The 23,778-nt window shown below is 38.0% G+C and overlaps 1 protein-coding gene across 6 annotated transcripts in view; it reads right to left on the bottom strand.

The window, feature by feature from the left end:
- The window catches only part of GRIK1 (glutamate ionotropic receptor kainate type subunit 1), a 379,538-nt gene that overhangs the window by 4,973 nt on the left and 350,787 nt on the right, over positions 1-23,778 (bottom strand). For 4 of the 6 annotated variants that reach the window (XM_040484081.1, XM_040484082.1, XM_040484083.1 and 1 more), the window contains 2 exons: positions 19,484-19,709; positions 13,641-13,891 (listed from right to left, as the gene is read on the bottom strand). In XM_040484081.1, the coding sequence (XP_040340015.1) occupies positions 13,641-13,891; positions 19,484-19,709 (477 nt within the window). Of the gene's footprint in view, positions 1-7,956; positions 12,287-13,640; positions 13,892-19,483; positions 19,710-23,778 lie in introns of those variants that run through there. The other 2 variants (XM_040484084.1, XM_040484086.1) reach the window with 2 other exon arrangements.

Here is a 23,778-nt window from a genome sequence, read left to right as displayed (position 1 = left end):
TCTTTCTTTCTTTCTTTCTTTCTTTCTTTCTTTCTTTCTTTCTTTCTCTCTCTCTCTCTCTCTCTCTCTCTCTCTCTCTCTTTCTTTCTTCCAATGTTTGTTTGTTTATTTATTTATTTATTTTTTAACGTTTATTTATTTTTGAGACAAAGAGAGACAGAGCATGAACGGGGGAGGGGCAGAGAGAGAGGGAGACACAGAATCGGAAGCAGGCTCCAGGCTCTGAGCCATCAGCCCAGAGCCCGACGCGGGGTTCGAACTCACAGACCGCGAGATCGTGACCTGAGCTGAAGTCGGACGCTTAACTGCCTGAGCCACCCAGGCGCCCCAATGTTTATTTATTTTTGAGAGAGAAGGAGAGCGCACGCGAGCACACACATGAGCAGGGGAGGGGCAGAGAGAGAGAGGGAGACACAGAACGCAAAGCAGGCTCTGGGCTCTGAGCTGTCAGCACAGAGCCCAACGCGGGGCTCGAACCCACAAACTGTGAGATCATGACCTGAGCTGAAGTCAGATGTTTAACCATCTGAGCCACCCAGGCACCCCTGATTTGCTTATTTCTTTTGCAGAAAACCATTCCTCTTCTCCATTCCTTTTGTGCCTGTAGTGTGACCCTAGTGAGCTCCCCTGTCCTCTTTTCCTGCCTTCTTTTGCTTTCTTTTACCTTCCTCTTTGTCTTGATTTTTTTTTTTTTAATAATTGCTGACATCATGGCACCTCCTTTGGATTAATCCTTAATATTTGGTTTCTTGGTACTAGTGTGAACCTGAACATAAATTATTCTTCTCCTGGCACCTTTATCTTTCTATTGCAAATATTCCCCTGGAAGGGACGGGAGAAGTTAAATGAATTCTTGTTTTGTACTTAAATGACCTGCCCCCCCCCCCCCAGAGTCTAGGGGTGGGGAGTGATTTCCTTTACCTTATAGGAAGAACTGTGTGCTGAAATTTGACTTGGGTTTACAATATTGAAAGGACCAAGGCTAAGCTGTCTCGTATTGGCTTTCATACTGTTTGCAAATGTGGCATCAGATTGTGACTATCAGACTGATTTCTCTTGTATATTTAACATTTATGCATTCCATGCTTTATTCATTGGTACATTTAGAAGAACTTGGGGTGAATACGTTTATACCTTACATTTTGTACAGGTTTCTCTCTTTATTATGCTCTTTGTTTAAAGACACTTGAAGCGGTCTGTGACATTGTCTAATAAATTTTCACATTATGTGTTGAAGAAAGATACAGATAATATTTGTGTCATTTTATAAATGTAAAAGCTTTCATTTTATATAGATATGCTTTAACTTGAAAGCAAGCTCTAACTTGAAGCCTTTTTTGTAAAGACTATTTTTAGTAAAATAGACTGAATTTTAACAAATATAGAAATCAAGGAATGGGTTACTGAGAAATGATGAGATTATCATTGCTGTTATGTTCTTGGTTTGGTTGAATTACTATCATAGTCTGGAGGCAGTGTCTCAATGATTTTTTTTTTTTTTTTCTTTTTAACGAGATGGTCTAAGTATTCACATCCTTAACATTTTTAAACTGTGAGATTCAATACGGGAACAAACCTAAAATGTTCAAAATGTCAGGAAACTTTTTAAGGAATAAGAACAGAAACCTATTCATACATTTGCTACCTTAAGACTTTGGAAAGTCTGGTCACCTCTCTACATAAGTGTTTTATGTCTTCACAGGATAATTGATGATCTAAGAGCAGAGATCAAGCTTCAGTGATCCCCCACTAATTATGTTAAGGAAGGAGGAGGGATATTGTTAGAGTAGCTATGTGTATACCATTTTGTGTGAAATTCTTGCATTCCAGAACTCAGAATTTGGCTACCATTTGCTCTGGTTTTATCAGTTTTCTGGGTTCATTCAGAATTCCTGGGCCACCTCTCATGCAGCCATCCTTGGATTAAAAATATATATATATATCTGAGAGGTTGGGAGTCAGCCATCATATTAGCCTCGAGAATAGTGATTATGATTAATTGTGCCTGAAAGCTAATGAAGAAGCCGATTCTCATCTCCTGAATCTGTGCCAAAAATTTCTGGATGGAGGAAATCTAGACATTGGCCTAAAACTTAAAAGTGTGGTCTGCTATCCCCACCTGTCACCCAGAAGCCACTCCTTACCCAGCTAATTTTCAACTGGCTCTTCACTCCTTCTACATTTTCCCTGGGGCTACAGTATATCAACCCCACTAACTTATTTTCCTATCTCTCTTTTTTTAAAACATTTTTAATCTTTATTTAGTTTTGAGAGAGAGAGAGAGAGAACCAGCAGGGGAGCAGAGAGAGAGGGAGACATAGAATCCGAAGCAGGTTCTAGGCTCTGAACTGTCAGCTCAGAGCCTGACGTGGGGCTCAAACTCACGAACCGTGATCGTGACCTGAGCCAAAATCGAAATCCCAACTGACTTAGCCAGCTAGGCGCCCCTCCTGGCTCTTTTTAATGTCACGTTTTCACCATCTCTGTCCTTTTCCTTCTCGTCTCCTCCATTTTACTTTTTTTGCCCCCACACTTGAGACTTGGTGCCAACATCTTTGCTGTCTCAGATCCTAGATGTAAGCTGAAAGCATATCCCAGAATTCTCTGTTTTCCAATCCGAGTTCCTTCAAACCATAAACATACACCTATGGGGGACACAAGGTTAGTCAATGACACTAGATACATGAGGATCATCTTTCTAGGGTTCATTTTTGTTTAAAGATTTTATTTAGAAAACTTTTCTTCCATTAGAATAAGTGTAAGTCTATTGTGGAATGGATATATATACACACACACACACACACACATATATATATGTGTATATATATATATATATGTATATATATAATTTATTTAGTTTTAAGAATTCTTTAAGAAATTTTTCACTATGGGTGGCTGCCCAAGACTCTACAAAATTCTTGGGGGTATTAGTTCGTTCTCCTCTAACATTAGGAATAATTTCATAGAAAACTTTGAAAAGTGAGGTTAACACTGAAGCAATGTTCCATTTTGATATTAATCCATGTACTTTTCCAAATCTTCTGAATCTGAGCCCTTTTTCCCACTTTTAAAGTTATAGCAAGAGCTTTTGTATGCATTGCCCTCAGGGTAGGGATGACATAGAAAGAGGAAAAAAAGTAAAATTTGCAGCTTTGAGTTCTTAAATAGATTTTTGTGGATCTATAGAAGCCACTGCAGTCTTTGAAGCTATTAATTACAACAGCTAGGTGTTTGAAAGAAGGAAAAAGAAGGCACTTTGAATTGTAAAAGTTTGCCTTCCAGCCTTCAGGGCCCAGCCCCTGAGATTATGGCTGGGGTATGAAGCTAGGACTGTTCTGTGTTTATTTTCAAGGAGAATCATCCAGCCAGGGGCTAGGACAGCCTAGATGCTGAGGAATACCAGAGAAGGGGCCCCTCACTTGCAACTTTTGGGATCAAACTCCCATGGGGTGAAGTAAGGCAAATAGATGTGGGGACAGCTTAATAGATGAAGGGAGCTGAAAACACAAGGAAATCGTGCCCACTTTCTGTCCCATATTCAGAGGAAGCAGTCACTGAGTGCGGAAATATCATCAGAGCTGATCATCAGGCTGGTTGGAGACTGTCTCCCATGACCTCTGAAGTGTGCTCAAGAGCAACGAGACTTTCACCTGCTCCAGGAGGGCACAAAAGTTGCTGATGAGTTTGGAGAGATGGCTGCAGAGTGTCCCCCCCAAGCATTATGACTAGACAGCTGCAAGTTGTTTCTGCCATAAGGATAAGCTTCAGGTGGGCTGGACATATCTAAGATGAGCAACCCTCCTTGCTTAAAAATGGCAGAGATGTGGGTTTGTATGCCAATCCAAGGTACTCCCAGTGCCTTTCTCCTGTCTGGAGTCACCATCAGAGGCCACCATGACTTTCTTCTCTGGCCTTCTGGCTTCTCTCTGGCTTCCCTACATCTCCCAAGTCTGCCTTAGCCCCTTGTGCAAGCTCAGGGCCTACACACTTCCTCTGTTATTGGCCTCATGTGTACCTGAGCAGGCCTCCATTGCTGAACTTGAGATGATACTATGAGGACTGACTTTCCATTACCACATGGAGAAGAGGGCCTGTCCTTTCTGCAACTCAGAGGCTGAGTTAGGGCCATAAATATATAATTCCAAGAAATTCTTTGTATGCCCCTTCTCATATAGAGAATGGCCTTGGCCTTGAGGTAAATTGAACCTGATGGAGGGTTTTAGTGTCCACAGTGTATATGTGCACTACCGTGGAGTCCTTGCAGTACTATCTTATGCCCACATGTAGCGGACATACATTTTTCTCAAGCTATAAACTTAGGTGTGCAAGAAAACCATGTGATGCCATAAAAAAATAACAACAGATCCCACCTTAGAGGTTCCCATCCACTAGTAGATGTTGTCAACTCAATGTAACTCACTCATTGTTTAAAACTGAGTTTCTTTTGGTTAATGGCTCAGTTAATATGAACCTCTCCCCTCCTCCCTTCTTCTTCTCTTCTTTCCCAGGTGCATCTGGGCTTAGGAAAATTTAATAGAGGGTCTGGGCATTGGTGATGGTGGGAGCAGCTGATCCATGGCCATACTACATTCTTTGACTTCCACTGGGGTTGGATCCTAGGAGGCCATCAGTGCTGCACTTTCTCTGCTGAGTCCTCTAGGTGCTTGTGGCCCCACTATGGTCTCCATGTCAGGTCTACACATTGAGTCTTTGCTCACTCCAACCTCAACTTTTCAATCCACTGGTTCAGCCCTTCTGCAAGGCTCTTCATTGAGAAGTGCCATGGAGTTTTCACTGTTTTCCCTGAGATGCTCTGGGACTGAGCAGGACTCTACGAAGCTGTTCATAGGTTCATGACCTAGATATTGTTATTGCACCATTCTGGAAACAGTTGGATGTAAGATTTTTCTCAAGTTTTCCCATCTCCTGGGCTATACCCTGTAAACTCCAATATGGCATTTTCTGTTCAAGATCTCCCAGAACTTTTCTGAGGTTTCTATTTTCCTGTCCTCAAGTTGGGACTTGGCTCATGGATGGCCATGAAGCCTTCTCTCAGGGATTCCAGTACCACTAAGATTTAATGACTTCCCTCCCATTCTTCCCTTCTGTCCTAGTGGTCAAAAGCTGGTCAGGGATAGGAACATGAGGGAAGAAATCATTATTTTGTGTATTTCCACAACCTTGGGCCTCTGGGTTTTGGCTCTTGTTAATTACAGATAAGCTTTTCGAATAACAACTAATCTATTCAACAAAACACCTGGTTCTTGAGACTGAAAGCCATGGTTTCCAAGATTTTTGTCTATACTACAAATCTGTGAAGTTTACTTAAAACTCAAATGCTAAGAGTCTGATTCATCTCTGGCTTGGAAGCCGTACAGATAAAAACATTGATGCTTAAGGGTGGAGGAGGATAGGGGTAAAAACAATAGAAAATAAAAGCACATCAACCTTTTTCTTTGTTTCCCTTTGTCTTTAACAGAATTACTGAAGTTCCACTTACAGAATAGGTTTCCCCATCTCTCTTGAGTTGTTACTGAGAATATAACCCATTCCATAGCTATGAATAACTTCTAGCTATGTCTTGTTTTGCTTGTTGGTTTGTTTTATTTTGTTTTCTTTCTTTCTTTCTTTCTTTCTTTCTTTCTTTCTTTCTTTCTTCTTTCTTTCTTTCTTTCTTTCTTTCTTTCTTTCTTTCTTTCACCTACTCTGTAGGCACATCAGAGTCAAGAATGAGTCCACTTTTATAGCCTTTCCTGTGTTTGTTACACTTTGCTTATGACTGGATGAGAACTTTTTCACTCTTTGATGCCATGATGGCCGGTTTTCTCTTTATCCAGAGTAGACCATTTCATCCTGCAGCACTGGCAGGAAAAGGTAATTCTGTTTATGACAATAAAAATTTAGTATGTTTAAGGTAACTGCGCAATCATATTTATATTTGTATTTGGTATTTGGTCAAGCTTTTTTGTTGTTGTTGTTTGGTCCTCCTTCTTTTTATTTCCTTCCCACTTTCTATTAAACTTAAAAAATTACTGTGGTTGCAGAGAACTTTAAATATCACCCCTTCGGGGCTCCTGGGTGACTCAGTCAGTTAAGTGTCCAACTCTTGATTTTGGCTCAGGTCATGATCTCATGGTTTGTGGGTTTCAGCCCCACATTGAGCTCTGTGCTGACAAGGAGCCTGCTTGGGATTCTCTCTCTCTCTCCCCCTCTCTCTGCCCCTCCCCTGCTCGCTGTCTCTGTTTCTTTCTCAAAATAAATAGATAAACTTAAAAAAAAAAAAAAGAAAAAAATGTCATCCCTTTATGTCACAGCTGGGGAGACTGAGAATAAGAGAGGGACAACGACTTGCCCAAAGTCACATAGCTATTCAGTAGCAGCACAAGGACCTGAACTCTTGGCTTGTGACTCCCAGGTCATTGTTTTCGTTGAGTCATTTACACCTTTTAGAATTTGTTTGGTTTTAAGACACTGCCACTATACACTGGAAAAGTTATTTCTAAATGGATGTTAATTGCTTCCTGGCCTCTCTGTGAATTGATGAATGTTTGGGTTTCCAGGCAAAGGAAAACCTCTTTGTACAATTACAGAAATAACCTGATTGAGATTTCTCCAAATGACTTGCTAAATAAAGTGATCTGACTACAGAAGAAATGAATGAGAACGTGTGGAAGCATCTGATAATGTGCCAACTGATACTTAGGACTTAAGATAATTGCATATAGGGGCACCTGGGTGGCTCAGTCAGTTTAAGTGTCTGACTTTGGCTCAGGTCAGGATCTCACAGTTCGTGAGTTCGAGCCCCACAATGGGCTCTATGCTGACAGCTCAGAGTCTGGAGCCTGCTTTGGATTCTGTGTCTCCCTCTCACTCTCTGCCCCTCTCCTACTTGCACCCTGTCTCTCTCTCTCTCTCTCTCAAAAATAAATAAACATTAAAAAAATTTAAAAAAAGATAATTGTATATTAGGGTAGGTTACCTGGGGACAGTAGTTTCTTAGTTCCTGTGGTTGGTAAGGACTAAATTGATCAGGGCAACAATCTTTTTTTGAAATGGAAAAATCTGAATATTTGAAGTCTAAACACTTCAGTTAAAAAATTGGATACAAAGAAAATCCTGGTTTTGCTAACTTAAGCTTAGTAGATAAAGGAGCGACAGTAACTCTATTCCATCACTCAGGTCCTACTCATGCTTTTTGTGTTTCTGGGTGTATACGCTGAAGCACGGAGACATGGTGGGGTTGTGCAATTTGGCCAATTAGCCCCATTTGGGTTGACGACTGCAAAGTTCAGATTTTGTAGCGGGTGTAACCACATAGAACATTTGGGCTTTTATCACCAAAACGTTCTCATCTGTGTAAGTAGAATTTTTTTGAAAATTTAAGGGAGAATCCCATTTTCCATGATATCAGTCTCTACGGAGAGGATTTTGAAAGCAAAAATGATTTTAATATGCCTGTGCATCTGGACATAAAATTCCATAACTGCGGGAAGCATAATGAGATGGTTCCTAAAGGCAAGTTAAAACTGCAGCATCAAGCAGAAATTTTTCATTATCTATAAGAGTTAATTAATAATGCCATTTGGCACAGTCAGATGTGCAGAAAATAGTCCGAGAAGTAGGAATGCCTTGCTTTCCTTTTGCTTTTCAAGGCTGTTCAGGCTACTTTTAAATTGCTTACTGGGAAATAGACCTTATAGTATAAAGGGTCACGGGCTTGGAAACTAATTGGGATTCATGGTTTTGCTGCTTTGCCATAGATGGCTCATATAGAACATAATATAATGCTAGTCAAATGTAATGAGGTATTTGGAAATATTTTTTGGGGGGGGATAGTTTATAACTATATAATCCAGCTGATTTTCCTAAGGGCATGATCTCTACCCACCATGTGTCCTCAGGTAGTTGCAGTTTTGCTGGAAAAACTCTAAAATAATTCAATTTCTAATTTTAGTCTAAGACAAAATAAACTTTATTTTTTTCCTTATTGCATTGGATTATAAGCAGGCTTGTCAGGAATTGGATTAGACAGCGTTAGATGCTCCATAGTTGTCGATGCACTGTTCAATCTTTTCAAACACCTCTCTGCTCTCTTGCTAACTTTAAACAGTATTCCTCAAAGTATAAGCCACAGATAACCTGCCAATGTTAATAAAATCTCACCCTCACCACTTAACTTGAAGTCAAATTGCTGTGTTCCATCTAGCTTTAAAGAAAACTCATGCTTACCAAAGTTTTAAAGTAAAACAGCTGTATTTAAGATTGTTGGGGGGAAAAAAGCTCATGTAAGGAAAGGTATTTTTAAAAAATCCCTTGTACTAAAAAAACTCATGTACATGACCTAATTTTGGAGAAAACTGCTATATTGAAGCTATTTTTTTTTTATGGAAACTAATGTCTACAACTAATTTTAAGCATTCGCTTTCAGATTTTGTTAAAAAGTCACCAATTCCTGGATTACACTCACTGAGAAGCAATCTATGGAGGTAGAACCTATAATCCATATTTTAAATAATTTCCCCGGTTGATTCTGAGGTACACCAAAGTTCTGAGAACTAATGACAAAAAAAACAGAGTTTGGAATTTTTTCTTTCATGTTCAAGGTTCTTTTTTTCTAAATTTCACTTAAAATGCAATGGCCCCTGGTGGAGTCACTGTCGTTTCAGCAGTCATTTACTTGATGTCAAGTATTGGTTGTCCAGGGCATGTATAAAAAGAAAAAGAAGTGTAAGGAGCCTTGGTTTCTGAAATGAATAGAAGTTCTTCAAGGGAAAAAAGGGCACAGAGACCAATTAAACTACCTATTTGATCATTTTGAGTAGGTCTAGCAACTATAACTAAACATGAAGGTCATCAATTGAATATAGTGAAATTTTTATCTCAAAGATGTGCAGTTTCTTTTTGAACTCTCTCTATAAAGGGTTTATTGAATATTGAATGCCAAATATGTGAGTATATCTTGGCTTAGAATTAGTGGTCGTACCTCTGGAATCAATCAACAGACATCAATGAATTATTGAATGCTGATTACACACATAAGATTATGCTTTAGATCACTACTGCACAGTAAAATCAACCGACTACCTTAAAAAACTATTGTCCTGCCCTCCTTCCAGACTAATCAAATAAGAATTTCTAGAGATGAGGTTCATGACTTCTACTGGATCCTCATGTGTTGCCAGTTTGGGTCCTTCCCTGGGGTGCAATGAACTTGTCCTTGATTTTTAATGATTGTGTAAGGAAAAGTGGTTTTAGAGAGAGAGTTTGAACCTGTAATTGGAAAACCTCTTTTCCAGACAGACTGTGTATTAAGATGCATGATAAATTGTACTTACTGGCCACATGACCAGATAGCAATACCTAATTTCTCTATAAGGGGCTAATATCTGTTAACCAATATCTATTAACAGAATTCTTATAAATGATCTTATTTCCAATACCATTATAGAATTTCATTTAATTCTCAAAGCAAATATAGGTCAACAAATTATCTTCATTTTACAAATGAGGAAACTAGGGCTCAGAGAAATTAAAAACTACCCCCAATCGTCAATACCATTGTTTACTGAATGGCAACGATGTGCCAGGCATGGTTAATGTGTTTTGTACAATAACACTGGATGAGGTACATATCATCAAGCCAGCATTCCCTGAGTATGATCTGTAGAAAATGGTCTGTCAAGATACTTCAGGGGAAAAACAGATTCTGCTATCTAATAAGTTTGGGAAATACTGAATGCTTTCCAATCTTGTTGAAAATTCCCAATGCATCATAACATGTTAAATGAGATATCATGAGATATCATGCCGTAAAGAAAGTTTAGAGTAGTGTTCCGTGGGTTCCTTGACCAGAAAATCTAATTTGAATAACACTTGTCAATGGTACCTTATGACCCAGAAATTATGTCCTAATATTACCTACTAAGAAACAAAGGCTCTGAGAAATGCAGTCACTTGTCTACTGTGATTCAGCATGTGGCTGTACTGGAACCTGCACCTAAGTTTGGTTGATTTTGAAAATTCTCCTATAATTCTAAATTCTAGGACTCCAGGTTGCTGACTGCTTATTTCTCTGTTAGTAAAGCTGAAATAAAATTGTTGAATGGATTAAATGTAATGCTGTATCATTTCAAAACATTTTGAAAACTGTAAAATAAGATATAAATATCAGAAATAGGTAGTATACATCTTAAAGTGGCACACAACTATTAAGTTTACCCAGACTCTGAATTACACTTTCAAAGGAGAGTCTCTGTAGAAAAGCAGATTTTGTTATCGCTAACCCCTTGATCATCTCAACTTCATCAATCACCCTTGAACTTTTTTGGTAGCATCTTTGATTTATTAAATAGTCCTTGGGAAGATAAACTCATGTAATTTGTGGTTTCCACATACAGAATCAATAAATTCTGAATACTAAAATACTCCAATGTTTGCCTCTATTGATTATGAAGATGTAAACTCTGACCCAGGACAAAGTGTGCTGCTTTCACTTTAATAACAGTAGATAAATGTTAGTGTAATTTAGAGATATTTTCTTAAAAGCACATTTATTTAAAGAAGAAAGCAAGACTGAGAAAATCAGGGCAGGAGTCAACTTTCCTATACATGCGTTACTGGAGAAATATAGTTTTGACTGGAGGGACCTGTGGTTCAAAAATTGGAACCCATTTAAAGCTAAGCAAAGAGAAGGCAAAATGCTACATGATTGCACAGATGGCTTATCTTTAATTCTGAGAAATATGTTTTGGGGCTAACTTCACATGTCAAAAGGTAATCCCATTAAGGAGAACAAAGACCAACTGATCCCATGCTGGGGGAAGATGAAAGGCATCCTCAATTCCCCTATGCACTGTGAAGAGGAAAAGAAGCTCAGAGGGCAGGCAGACATCCTCCATCACAACAAATTAAGTATGCAGTTGGTTTCTTATGCCACCAAGCTGAGTTAGAGTGGGAATTATTTACAACATTTTGAATGCAGGTGGAAAATAAATCTAGAGATCTGTAACTAATGTGTATGGAAATTCTTTCCTCTATTTATTTTCTCCTCCTTGCCCTTCTCCCTAATATACTTGGAGTGAATTGATAATGACAAAGCATCCAAAGAAATGAGTGTGAAAGTGTTAATGCTCAGAAAAGATTGTGAGGAGAACAACCACTCTATGCTGGGTGAGTAGGAAAGGAATAAAATTACATCTTGTGAAAAGATGTTCGTCAATGCATAGTGAAAGTGAGTCAGTGGAAAATAGAAGATGCTATGTGTTAGTTCCTAGTTTAGGAGTTTGTCTGGAGCTTGCAAGAAATAGTCTGCAGCATGAAAAAAACCACAGTTCCTTGGAGACTCTGAACATACTATGATCTGAACGTACAGAGGGTTGTCAGGTAAATGTTACGTGAGAGCTTGATGTTAATGAATTTCGACCCAAGAATCATTTTCGACTGAGTTGTGCCTTTCTGAGTGAAGTTCAGCATAGCTAATGCTCTTCTGTGACGCCAGAGGGTTCAAGTTTAGTTTCCATTTTCTGGATCACGTTTTTCAATTTTTAAAATACAAGACACCTTGAGTCTTTGTGTAAATAATACATTTTAAATAGTGGAATCAATTTGAGTTGAACGTCAACGTTGTTATGGACTTACTACCAAAAGTTAGGGTTTCGGGTAGTTTGAATATGTGGATCTACATAGAACAGAAGGGACAGGGAGAGGGAAACAGGAGTTTAAAAAAAAAAAGAAAAACAAAAGGTCCACAAAGATAAAAAAGAATTCCACCATACTAGCATTTTGTTTTTATGCTTTGCACTGTTGAAAATCTACATCTATTTTTTCATGAAGAAAGACTTGCTTATTTTTAACACATAAATATAGAACTAAGATAACCGTTATCTTGATGGTATAGCAGATTCTGGAAAATACACATATATTGAAGTTTATATGCCCCTAATACACCTCGGTTTCAACACAGAATGTGCATCTGTTTTCAGTGCATTGAATTCAGTGTCTAGAGTCCATGAGTTTTGCTACCTTGACAGGATAAAGAATTATGGCTATTTATGCTTAAAAGATACAGATATCATCAACAATACCAATTAGCAGAAACAATTTCTACTGGGCACACTTTTTTTTTTTTTTTAACTGATTACACAGTGTGAACTGAGGACTGTGTCCGAATCCCTCTCTCCTCTCGAATTAATTTGCCACATTCTAAATCCGTAGATAAAGTGGTTCCAGAAGTGGAGTTGGTTGGATGGGTTTGTTTACACTTCAGTCCATAAAAGAAACAAAAAGCCTTGCATGCAAAAAGAAATGAGAAAAAAATATAGAAAAAAATGAATAAATCAGAAGCAAAAATGAATGTTTAAATGAAAATTTAAATCAAATGAAGCTGGCAATTATGAGAAGCACATTAAAAGCATAACATATACAAGCTTTTATTTTTCAAGTTAGTTGCATAAAACAAGACACCTCAAGAGCAAATTGAAAGTTAAAACAAAGCAGAACAGTCCATTTTCCCTTTTAAGTAAAGATAGTTTTCTCTAAAAAAATCTAAAAAAGGGGCGTTTAATGTTCTCACAATTGCCTTGTAATTTTGGGAAAATTATCATGATAAAACCAAGTTATAATCAATCATCCCCAGCTTTGGGAGCTGAAAGAGAGTTTCCACTTAAAGGAGGTGGGACTGGTGTGAAATTATTAATCAGAACTGGCTACATAATTTGTGGGGCCCAATACAAAGGGAAAATGTGGAACCCCTTGTTTAAAAATGATTAGTAATTTCAAGACAGTGACAGCTGAGCATTAAACTAGCCATGTTATTAATAGTTTATAGTCTCAGAATTCTAACAATAATTTTAAATTGAATGGGTGGTCTAATGCACTATGATGGGCATGAGGTTTGTACTTTGTTTATTCTAGTATGCTTATGAAAGAATTATCTTTAATATAATCATCTTATACAGAATGGTAGGAGCTCCTGGTGTGATTTCCATCAAAAATAAAAGTGACAGGCAAAAATGGTTGACTGTTGAAATCAACTGTGATCCTAAATACAATCTGGAAAAATAAAGTCTCTAATATATTTCATTGTCATTCTGTGTTATTTATCATATTCCTGACCAAAAAATCCTGATGAATTACCTTTTTATAGATCATGTTTTGGGAGAGGTAAATGCTCAGTTTCAAAATACTGCATTTATATCTTTATGTAAATTGCTTTGCATTCATACATGTGCTCAGCATCCACACTTCCAGAAAGGATGGTAACATTTCTCTCAAAGATCTTTTTATATCTTTTCCAATTTTGGATTTATTTCTTGCCTGCTTTATCGAGGATTTCTATCTTAAGAGCAAATAACTGTTCAAGAAATTAACTGGGTTTGGAATTTCTGCACTGCTGTTCCAAATAGGGCTAATTGGATTTAGTATATAAGGCGCTTCCTTCTTCTCATTAATAAATGATGGCACCGCAGTGCCAGCAGCACCTGGCAGGGATTCAAGAGCTCTTTGCTCTAACTCAGAAATGGCTCTTCTGGGCATCTAATTCAATAGACTGTTACAAAAAGGGCAGACATCTTTAAAACCCCCAAACTTAAGACAGATAACACAAACTAAAAACTACCTAATCCTAGAAAGAGATGACTCACCTGTTCAATATCACTGTTTTTCCGTGATTTGTATATAAATTCTCCAATGGCTACAAATACAGAGAGGACCAGTCCAGCAGCCAGAACAATGAATATGCCCCCAATATTTTCTACTCCCAGAGCACTGGCCTCTTTGCTGTCTTCCTCTGGGCAGCCATTTCCCCGCCACCACTTTTCTTTCATCATATGCAGTTTGCCCTCCTCTTGTAGTTGAAGGATAGCGATAGTGATTTTATCCCGGTAAGGAGAGCCTGTAAGGAATGTCATTTGGATATTGGTCACCAAAGGGTTGAAGATGTCAAGAAGGATTATTGTCTTAAAGGTAACTACTTTATGGCTGTTGGGAAATCCCAATCCACAAATTGATTGGCAAAGGGCACACAAGTTGAATTCTATATTTTGAAAGATCAACATAATTGGAGAATGGATAGCTGACATGCTGAGATTAACTCTTGCCCAGGCTGTCTGTTCCTTTTAAACAGGGAAAAGCTGAGCTGGGGATTCTGTGACATACGCTTGCTTCTGGTGAGTTTTTCATAAATCTCTCCCCACGTCGGGGGATTTCGTTGTTCAGATTCCATTTTTTCTCAGTTGTTTAATATTTTGACAGTCTGGCTAGATGAACACCTGTACCATCTTGTCTTCTTCCTAGGGCAGCAGCTAGACATTTCCCAGTCTTCCTTACAATTCATTCAGTATGGTGATGTGATCAGTTTCCAGCCATTAGGAGCTGAAGTGACATAGGACTATTTCCAGTCCTATTTCACATTCTCCCAACATGATTCTCTAGTTTCTCTCTCCCTTTCCCCAAATATTCAGTAGGAAGGAAAGGACTTCAAGTCACTAGGGATAGTGGAACCACCAACTGGAAGGAGTTTGGGTCCCAGGATGACTACATGAAGAAGTCTCTCTTTCAGTCCACGTCGGACCATGACAAGGTCAAGAAACATTTACTGTGTAAGCCATTTGAAAATAGTAAATGTTGGTTACAGTAATTAGCCCATACTGACTAATACACTTAGTAATATGCCATTAAGATTAGGTTTTGGATACTTCAAAGGTTCTACAAAATTCAGTTAGGTTTGGAAAATTTGCAAGGACTTCATTGATATTTTTGTACTCAAACTTCTAGTAATGTCATCAAACTTTTAATTATGTCAAAAGTACTGACATCTGTCTGTAGCCATAGCTTGCCCAGTACTGGATTCCTATGCCAGTTAATGCAAAGGAAGAGATTAAAAGATGGTGAGATGCATTTACTCAATTTTTCCTTGGATGTTAAGAATTTTCGTTAGCATTTCTTCTACTCATTAGGAAGGTAGTACACCTTGGCTCTTTCTGTTTGCAAACTCTAAAGTTCTTTTTTGGTAGAAATTTAAAAAAAATGCAAAAGATAAAATAGGAAGTAGAAAAATGTGTCATCTTAGAACCAAAAGAGATCTAGAAATCATATAGTCCAGTCCACGTATTTTAGACTCCAAGAAATTTAGGATGTGAAAGCATGAGTAAAAGTACTAGTTACTGGCAGAGGCAAGGATTTAACTCATTTCCTCTTACTTCTTACCTAGTGTTATTTCCAGGAAAGCTGTTTTCTCTACTCCACAGCCTGCCCCCCTTCCTGCCTTCAACCTCCACATACACAAACCTTATGTTCCATGGCATATTTTATGTTGGAAAAACAGAAGGTTCACATTGTGGCATTTGTCATTTTTCTTTCTTTCCTCCCAAGACTTCCTAAAGTCATTGTCAGTAGTCAAAATCAAGTTTAAAAGAAGAGCAAAATGTTTTGGAGTTAGATTGTGGCTTGTCAATTAAAAGAATGGATTTTTGGTGAGACAATGGCTCTTGTAAACCAAATTAAAAGATATTTGCCGCTTGCTTAAACACCCCCAGAATAATGGTTAGTGTCAAAATTAGCACCATTAACATACCCATAGCATGTGAGCAATTAAGTGAAACCAGGAGAGCTTTGCTTTAATGTATAATAAAATGCTTTGAAGAGCCTAAGAATGATTCTTACGGTAGGGGTTGCCACTGTAATCCTAGCAGTATGCACAGTGGGCCCTCAGTAAATGTTGACTGGTGCTCCCCTTCTGCCTTCAGGCTGCACAATACCTGAAACATTCAGACAGATGGGGATCGGATCTCCGTTTAAAGTTATTCTCTAAGGAGGGTAATTTCCAGCCTCCTGGTAACCTGTTTAAGCCATAACTGCTCTCATACTCTTGAAGCTTTATTTCAAATCCCTCAGGAAGCACATTTCCAGAACTTTTGTCCTGAGAGTCTCAAAGAAGCAAAGGCTTCAATCTTGTGTCGTGACTGAGCTGACTTTGCCAACCTTTGACCATGGGAAAAAGTCTGAAGCCTTCAGGGAGTCAGTGAGAGCAAGAACTGAAGTGTGTGGAGAACTTTTTGTATCTGAATATATTTTAGCTTCATTCTTTGTTGTTGTTACTTAAGTGGACTGAGTGACATGAGAAGTGATTTATGACAAGTCACTTGAAAAAACATATATATATATATATATATATATATATATATATATATATATACACACACACACACACAGATCTTCCCGAATAGCAACTGAGCTTTCTTAAAGAGTCAATTCATCATAGAAGAAGCATCTCACAAATTTATCCAACAGCTGTATTCCCAAGGGATGTATTCTCTCTGAGGTCTGCCATCTGTTCCAATTATTCCTTCATTGTTTTTGGTTTAAAAGCCTGACAGGTTTATAACCAGTATGAAAAATTCCTGGAGTGTATTTCTCTTTATCTAGGGAGGGGGGAAGGCTCTTCAACTTTGGATCTTGTGTGTCAGAGTATGGGTGAGATTGGCAAAAAGTAGACTGAGTTGGAACATTCAAATCTCTATATCATATCATATCATATCATATCATATCATATCATATCAAATACAGTGATACTCATCAGAGGGTCAGCCTCATTTACAGGAGGCCAGAGTAATTTTTAAATTGCTGCATTGATTCAGGACTGTTGCAGAAAGAAGTCCCTTGCTTCCTTTCTATTTGCCCTACCCCCAAATTTTAACCGTAGTGTTATATTCTGTTCATTGGAAGAAATGCCCATGAAAAGTCTCATGGTAAAGTACAAATATTCTCAGGAGGAGTGAGACCCATTGTTATTTTCCATCATTATTGCCAGACAGGAAATCTGGTGAGCAAGGCCTAGTTGAAAGGTGGTCAGGTGGGCTTCTGGGGTGGAAGACAAAATGAGAAAAGTGCGGTTTTCAACTCTATAATTTAATCTAAACATAATTCTAGGTGGAGACCACAATTACTGCTCTGAGAAGATGCAGAATATAATGCAATCAGTCTTAAGGTCTTGATTTGGAGAGATTTGGGCAAAAGCACCCACTCCTCGTGTTTTTGTCTGACTTATCCATTTATCAGCCCATTTACCTGAAGGCAGCAGTTATGGAATATATAAAAATAGCATTTGCCTCACTCCCCCCACCCATGTTATCAAAAATGAGGTGACAAAGCTTGGTTGGGAAATAGACTTTTTTCAAAAAGAGTCACGGTATTCTTTTAATTAATGTCTAACAATCCCACTGAGTCCCCTGCAGAACATGTTGGCTTAATCACAGGAGAGTTTTCCAGTTGGGGAAACACAAATATACACTTTACTAGCAGTATTAGTACTGTCATCAGGGAAAGTTATTGAAAAGAAAGAGACAAGAAAGTATTATAGTTTCCTTAGCTAAATCATTCTGCAGATTTATTTGGAATACATTCTTAGTAACAATAATAGAGTTAATTTCTCCGTAACATACATTTCTAACACCAGATAGCAGGGAGTAAAATGGTTTGTATTCATGCTGAAATGTAAAGAAAGTTGATCTTTATCTGGTTAATTAAATTAATACTGATCAAAAGCTGAATATGGGATACCTAGTCTCTCTTTTTTTAATGAATTTGTGGCTAAATGTCCTAATATTAGGACAGTCCACTTAAAATCCGAAATTTTAAGTTTTTCAATTCATTTTTTTAAGTTTGTTTATTTTGAGAGAGACAGAGAAAGAGAGCAGGAGGGGCAGAGAGAAAGGGAGAGAGACAGAGAATCCCAAGAGAATCCCCACTACAGGGCCTGACTTCACAAACCATGAGATCATGACCTGTGTCGGATGCTTAACCAACTGAGCCACCCAGGCACCCCTAAAATCTGGGTTTTTTTTTTAATGAAAAATGGAATATCTACATACTTGTGTTCAAATTCTCACACGTGCAATTGACTAACCTAGAAGGCAGGTGCCCCCTTTAGATGTGTCATGCGGTCTCTAATTTTCCAAAGTTGCTACATTCCCTATTGCTTCCTCAAGCAAACAAGCTTATTCAATTATAATATCTGCTTGGCCTCTGTAAGCATTTGAATTTTTGATCCCTGTCTAATGTTGAGGGTTGGACTGGACAATCCCTTTCAAAAAACAAAAATTATACTATCTATAAACAAGCACATCTAATCTACCTTGGATTCTTTATAATATGACATATGACTTGACTGTAACCAAGATTTCTGCTTATTAGACTAGCCCGGTGGTCTAAGATGGCCTCTGATTCCTCTTCTTTGGAATGTTTATCATGGGGCACCTGGGTGGCTCCGTTGGTTAAGCATCTGACTTTGGCTCAGGTCATGATCTCACGGTTTGTGGGCTTGAACCCCACGTTGGGCTCTGTGCTGACAGCTCAGAGTCTGGAGCCTGCTTTGATCTTTTGTCTCCCCCCTCACTCTTCCCTTCTCCACTCATACTGTCTCTCTCAAAAATAAGGTAAACATTAAAAAAAATTTGGAATGCTTATCACAAAATTACTAATGACTCATTCAAGAAAAGCATATTACCACCATTCCCGAACATTATCCAATACACTTTTCTATAGAGAGGAATCCATAATCGTCCTTTAAGCATAGAATATAGTTCTATATGTTAGACACACAAGAAAACCTTGCTGTATGTGTCTGTATGCCGACAAGGCAATAATATCCCTAGAGAAAGCAGTAGCACAAAATGTAGAAATAGGAATATTTGGAGGTTTTAGTTATCCTTGACTGTATCTAACACATTGCCAGAAAAAAACTATAAGTTAATCTTTAACTTTTTTCTTTTATAGATATAGTTTTCATTTTACTTCTATTGACATGGAACTTTAGCCTTTCAATTTTTATCATCTACATGCATAATTAATTTCATTATATTCTAATATAATTTAAGATAGAAAAATTATATAGGCATGTATAGGTACTGAAGGAAATAATGTCAAGAGGATTAATCAGGAAGATTTTCTTTTAAAGATATTTTTTGAGCAGGGCACCTGGCTGGCTCTGTCTGTTGAGCATCTGACTCTTGATTTCAGCTCATGTAATGATCTCACTGTTTGTTGGTTTGAGCCCCGTGTCAAGCTCTGCACTGACATCTTGGAGCCTGCTTGGGATTCTCTCTCTCCCTCTCTTTCTGCACCTCCACCCCCCTTCCCAAATAAATAAATTAATTAAAAAATTTATATAAATAAAGGGAAGAGTTGTTCCTTGTCTAAAAAAATATTTTTTGAAGGTGAAAATAATACAGTCTATATATTCAAACAAATATCTAGTGGCAGAACTCAAAAGAAATGTGGATTGAAAGTTTATTAAGTTAAATATCTGGGAATGGTCAATTCAAAACATGCCTCTGATCTACATGAGTATTTCCCTTATTTATTGGTCCACTAAAGGCATTGTAGGACTTCTCAGAGTGTGGAGTAGGTATCTCTGAGTTTATTCCCTTCTATCCTTCATAATTGACATTGCCCATCTCAGTCTTGGCTGATGCCTTGCCTCTCTTACCGATAGGTGTTCCCACTCCATAACCTTTGGAGTCAATGAGGCCCCCAATCTGAGTGAGGTTGCAATTTCTCTGCGTCACATACTCAATGCTGGTGGACTCCATCAATAGGGCATAGTCAGTGGTGAGTACTCGTTGGATCCCTTCATCACTGTTTTTTACCAGGGCTGTCTGCTGCCTGCTGCTCATAAATGCCCACATCTTCTCATAGGTAGATATCTTTGATTTCTGCAGGTAAAGAAAGCACACCCCCCCCCAGCAAAAGAGCTCTGAGAATATGCATCCTAAAGCCATTCAAAATCCCAGTGGTCCAAATAGTATAGGGATTCTTCCTTTTCACATAGGAAGCCAATGTTGATGATCCTTGGACTTCAGTTTGGTAGTTGAGCCGAGTCCAATTCACTACAGGGAAACATTGGAAGCACTGAGGCAACCATTGAAGGAAAAGGGGATCTTGCCAATTAACGATGTAAGACATTGGCTCAGAATCCTTTTGCTGCTTTCAGTTGGGGAAGAAAGAACACTGTTATCAATGACAGCATTTGCCTAATGAAATGTGGTCACTAAGAACAGATCTTCAAGGCCCACTGGGCCAAGGAGTGACTAGCTAACTCCAGGACTCTACTTACTGACTCCATTCCCCTTCATCTACTTACCTTCAGTTGGCATTGTCTTACTGCTTTCTGGTATGTCCCTCTCAATACCTGACAGCATGCCTTTGCTGGGGACAGCCTTGAGATAAATCACATGCTTTCGCTGCTTTATTTATGAAAGAACTGCCATTCACTCTTATCTTTTCTAGAAAACTTAGAATATAAATGTTCTTTTCAAGTTGAAATTCAGATCAGGAAACTGTGCTGTATTTATATGCTTTTTATGTACGTATTCAATTTTAATTGCAACTATATTTTAGAAAATGAGGACTGAATATTTCATTTCAAAGTGTTCTATGATTTTGTCTTTTCCCTTATTCAGCTTTTTGATAGATTCAATAATAAACCATAAATATGATGCATATGATATATGCATCTATATGTTACATTATCTCATTGTCTTACTTTCTTTGTTAAAATATACTGTCCTAGTTTTCATATTGCTTAGATATGGATTTTCTATTCTTTTGAATAATGATCTATGATTAGACATTTTACATTTTACTCTGTAATTTCCATATTTTTCCAATTTTTTTCCTGAATTTGTCTTCATTTGCATCAACACTCCCCTCCATTTGTTTTGAAAATGAAAGACATTATGGGAATTACTGATAATTCTGAGCTAATTCCAGCCCCTACACACTAGACAGCATCTTTGGCAAGCATAGGGTATATCATCTCAGGAGTGCAGAGAAGCTTAAAACATGATTTGGGGCCATAAGCAATAAATGGAATACCTGTGGAATCAGCTCTGGCGTGGTTATTCATGCTCAAGTGGTCCTGGGGGCTCACTTAATTCCTAACTCTATTTAGGACCTGGGTTAATGCTGTAGGCTTTATGAGTTAAGGGAGGACAGATGGCTTTATTTTGGATTGTTAGGCATTTGAAGATCCCCCCTGAGAAACGTCCTGTGAGACAAACAACAATTCAATAAACAGTACCTTATAGATACTGGTATTTTATGGAAGCCATTCGATCACGATTAGGCCCCTGCGAATTACTCCTCAACCCCAGAGATATCTGCAAACTGGAGCTCATGTCTCCAGGACAAAGGCATGCTTTTTGGGAATAGGGTCAATGCCTCATTTGTTGGATGATTTCAACCCCTAAGAAAGAGATAATGCTAAATTTACAATAAAGAGCAACTCAAAGGAGTGCAGGGAGGTCAGTCTGTCTTTCGGCAGTAAATACACATCTGGGAAAATTATTCCTCCATCAGGGAACTACTTTAAGGGAAAATAATTTTCTTAGAAGTATGAAATTTTAAAATTGTCAGAGACTTTAGAAATTGGCTCATTCAAACCGCCATTTTCAGAGAGGAGAAAATTTTGATGTAGAAGCTTTAGAGACTTCATGAAAGTCACAGAACTAGTTAGTGTCAGGGCTGATACTGGAACCCAGGACTCCCAACATCTTAAATTAGATGTTCTTTCCACTGGACTGTAATGATCTTGGGAAGGTGGATATCCTTATTACAAAATTTCTTCTGAGAATGAATTTAATTTCATTTGCTCTACATATGACAATATAGCTTAAATTCATAAACTCATATTATTCTCTGAAGTAGCTTGCTATTTTGTTTCATGTTAACACAAACTTGGAGTCAGCCTCCATATAAAAAATCCCATAAAACATCTATTTTTTTATCATGTTTAAATTTTATTAAAAATGAATGTTGTAAATAGAAAACTGGATTTTTAGCCTAGGGAAGTTGAGGACAAAACAAAGTAAATGATTGGTTCATTTATGGTAAATGGACAAGTGTTGGGAGCCTAGGAGTTGAAGATCATGGAAGGAGATGAAAAGATTCAACTCAAAACCTACAAGCCTGTTATTGAGCCTTATCAGGTGTGGTTCTCAAATTATCTGCGTGGGGGTTGTCTAACTTTTCAATACATGACAGACCTATCTGTGGTCTTACTACTTGTGATTAGCATACAGCTTGTAAAACATGTGGCTTATTAACAGCACTCAACAGCCCTCAAGGACAAGTATCTGCTGATCATGTACTTGGTGCCATCACAATATCCATGAACTACACAACTTATAAACTCTTTATTTCTTTTCTTATCTCGTCACACCTTGGTAACACAATGTTCCCTAAGTTAGCATGCTCTTCATACCACAATATGAGTAGTCTTCTCTATGGAGCCAGAGGTCATGGATCTAATTCAACCACAACTACTTCTTCCTTCTCAGAGTAGAAGGTTATTCCTGATATGAAGTCCCTGGGGTGCTAGAGGGGAAGTCTAGCTGGCATGGACTCCTTTGAAGCATCGAAGGCAAAACCTTCTTCTCAGTAAGAAAACTACCATTTGGTAGAGCACTTGGTCAAGTTGAAGGTACAGGAAACATTCTACAATTCCTCTAACCCCCTCTTGTTATTCTTGCTGGTGCTTAATGATGGTAAACAAAATGTAGCAGAGAATAGCACCCTTCTGCTTCCATTTAAAATTCTCTTTCATCATTTAGCAATTTTGCTGTTATGGGGCTCCATTGTATTCCACATTTGGAATTGTAGACTATTTGAGAAGCTGGGGAGCTTAGAGATATGGGAAGACCCAAAATGTGGCTACATAAAAACCTTTTCAACTGCTAGAAATATCTGTAGTTGGCCCTAACACCTTAGGACACAGTCAGTTTTCTACCACTAGAAATCTACAAGAAGAACTGCTTGATTGGCACAGTTTGCCTTCAGGATTCTTTAACCTCCATGTTCTACTCTCTGGACCAACTCCTTTGTATTATTTAACTCAGGTCCTGACTTTGGAGACACACAGAAGGTCACATTTAGTTAGTGAAAGAACAAGCACAGAATTAGGATCTCTTTCCTCTTTACCCCCGAGTTCTGGCCATTGTCATACCCTGTTTTGTAATGTTTATTTTTTATTAGGTCAAAAAGTACCATTTTGATAGCCATTAGATTTATTCCTTTTTAATACATTTTCCATTTTTAAGACACAAGTCTTAATAATTTTTTTTAATTTATTTTTATTTTTTTCAATGTTTTTATTTATTTTTGAGACAGAGACCAAGCATGAGCAGGGGAGGGGCAGAGAGAGAGGGAGATACAGAATCTGAAACAGGCTCCAGGCTCTGAACTGTCAGCACAGAACCCAACATGGGGCTCGAACTCACAGACTGTGAGATTATGACCCGAGCTGAAGTCGGATGCTTAACCGACTGAGCCTCCCAGGCACCCCACAAGTCTTAATAATTCTTAAATGGAACTGTTCGAATGATAGTCTGGATACTTTTGCACTTCTAAATCTTCTGTAGTCTCAGCCTGCTAAATCATTTTAAATAATACATATTAAAAAAAATAGAAGCAGTGAATGCCTCTTATTTCAATGAATATGCCAAAGGTTAATTAGAATATTTGTAAAGTACTCCGAGCTTCTTAGCAAAAGTCACTAAAACCGAGAAGGTTTCATTTATTAAATCTTAGATCATCTTTTTTTTTTTTCTTAATACTGCAGGAGCATCAGGTTTCAATAATTTCATTTTGCCTGGTTAAATCTGATTATGTGGCTCTTCTGATGCCGATGAAACATTGTTGGCAAAGATTAAGCATTTTTTCATCTAAAATCTGTTATAAGAGAGTGCTATAGTATCTCCATTTGATGACCACCATTTATTGTTT

This window comes from Herpailurus yagouaroundi, unplaced genomic scaffold, assembly GCF_014898765.1.
Source record: "Herpailurus yagouaroundi ecotype Mexico unplaced genomic scaffold, PumYag 162, whole genome shotgun sequence".
Taxonomy (NCBI): Eukaryota; Metazoa; Chordata; class Mammalia; order Carnivora; family Felidae; genus Herpailurus; species Herpailurus yagouaroundi.
This window is presented reverse-complemented; position numbering and strand designations above follow the sequence as displayed.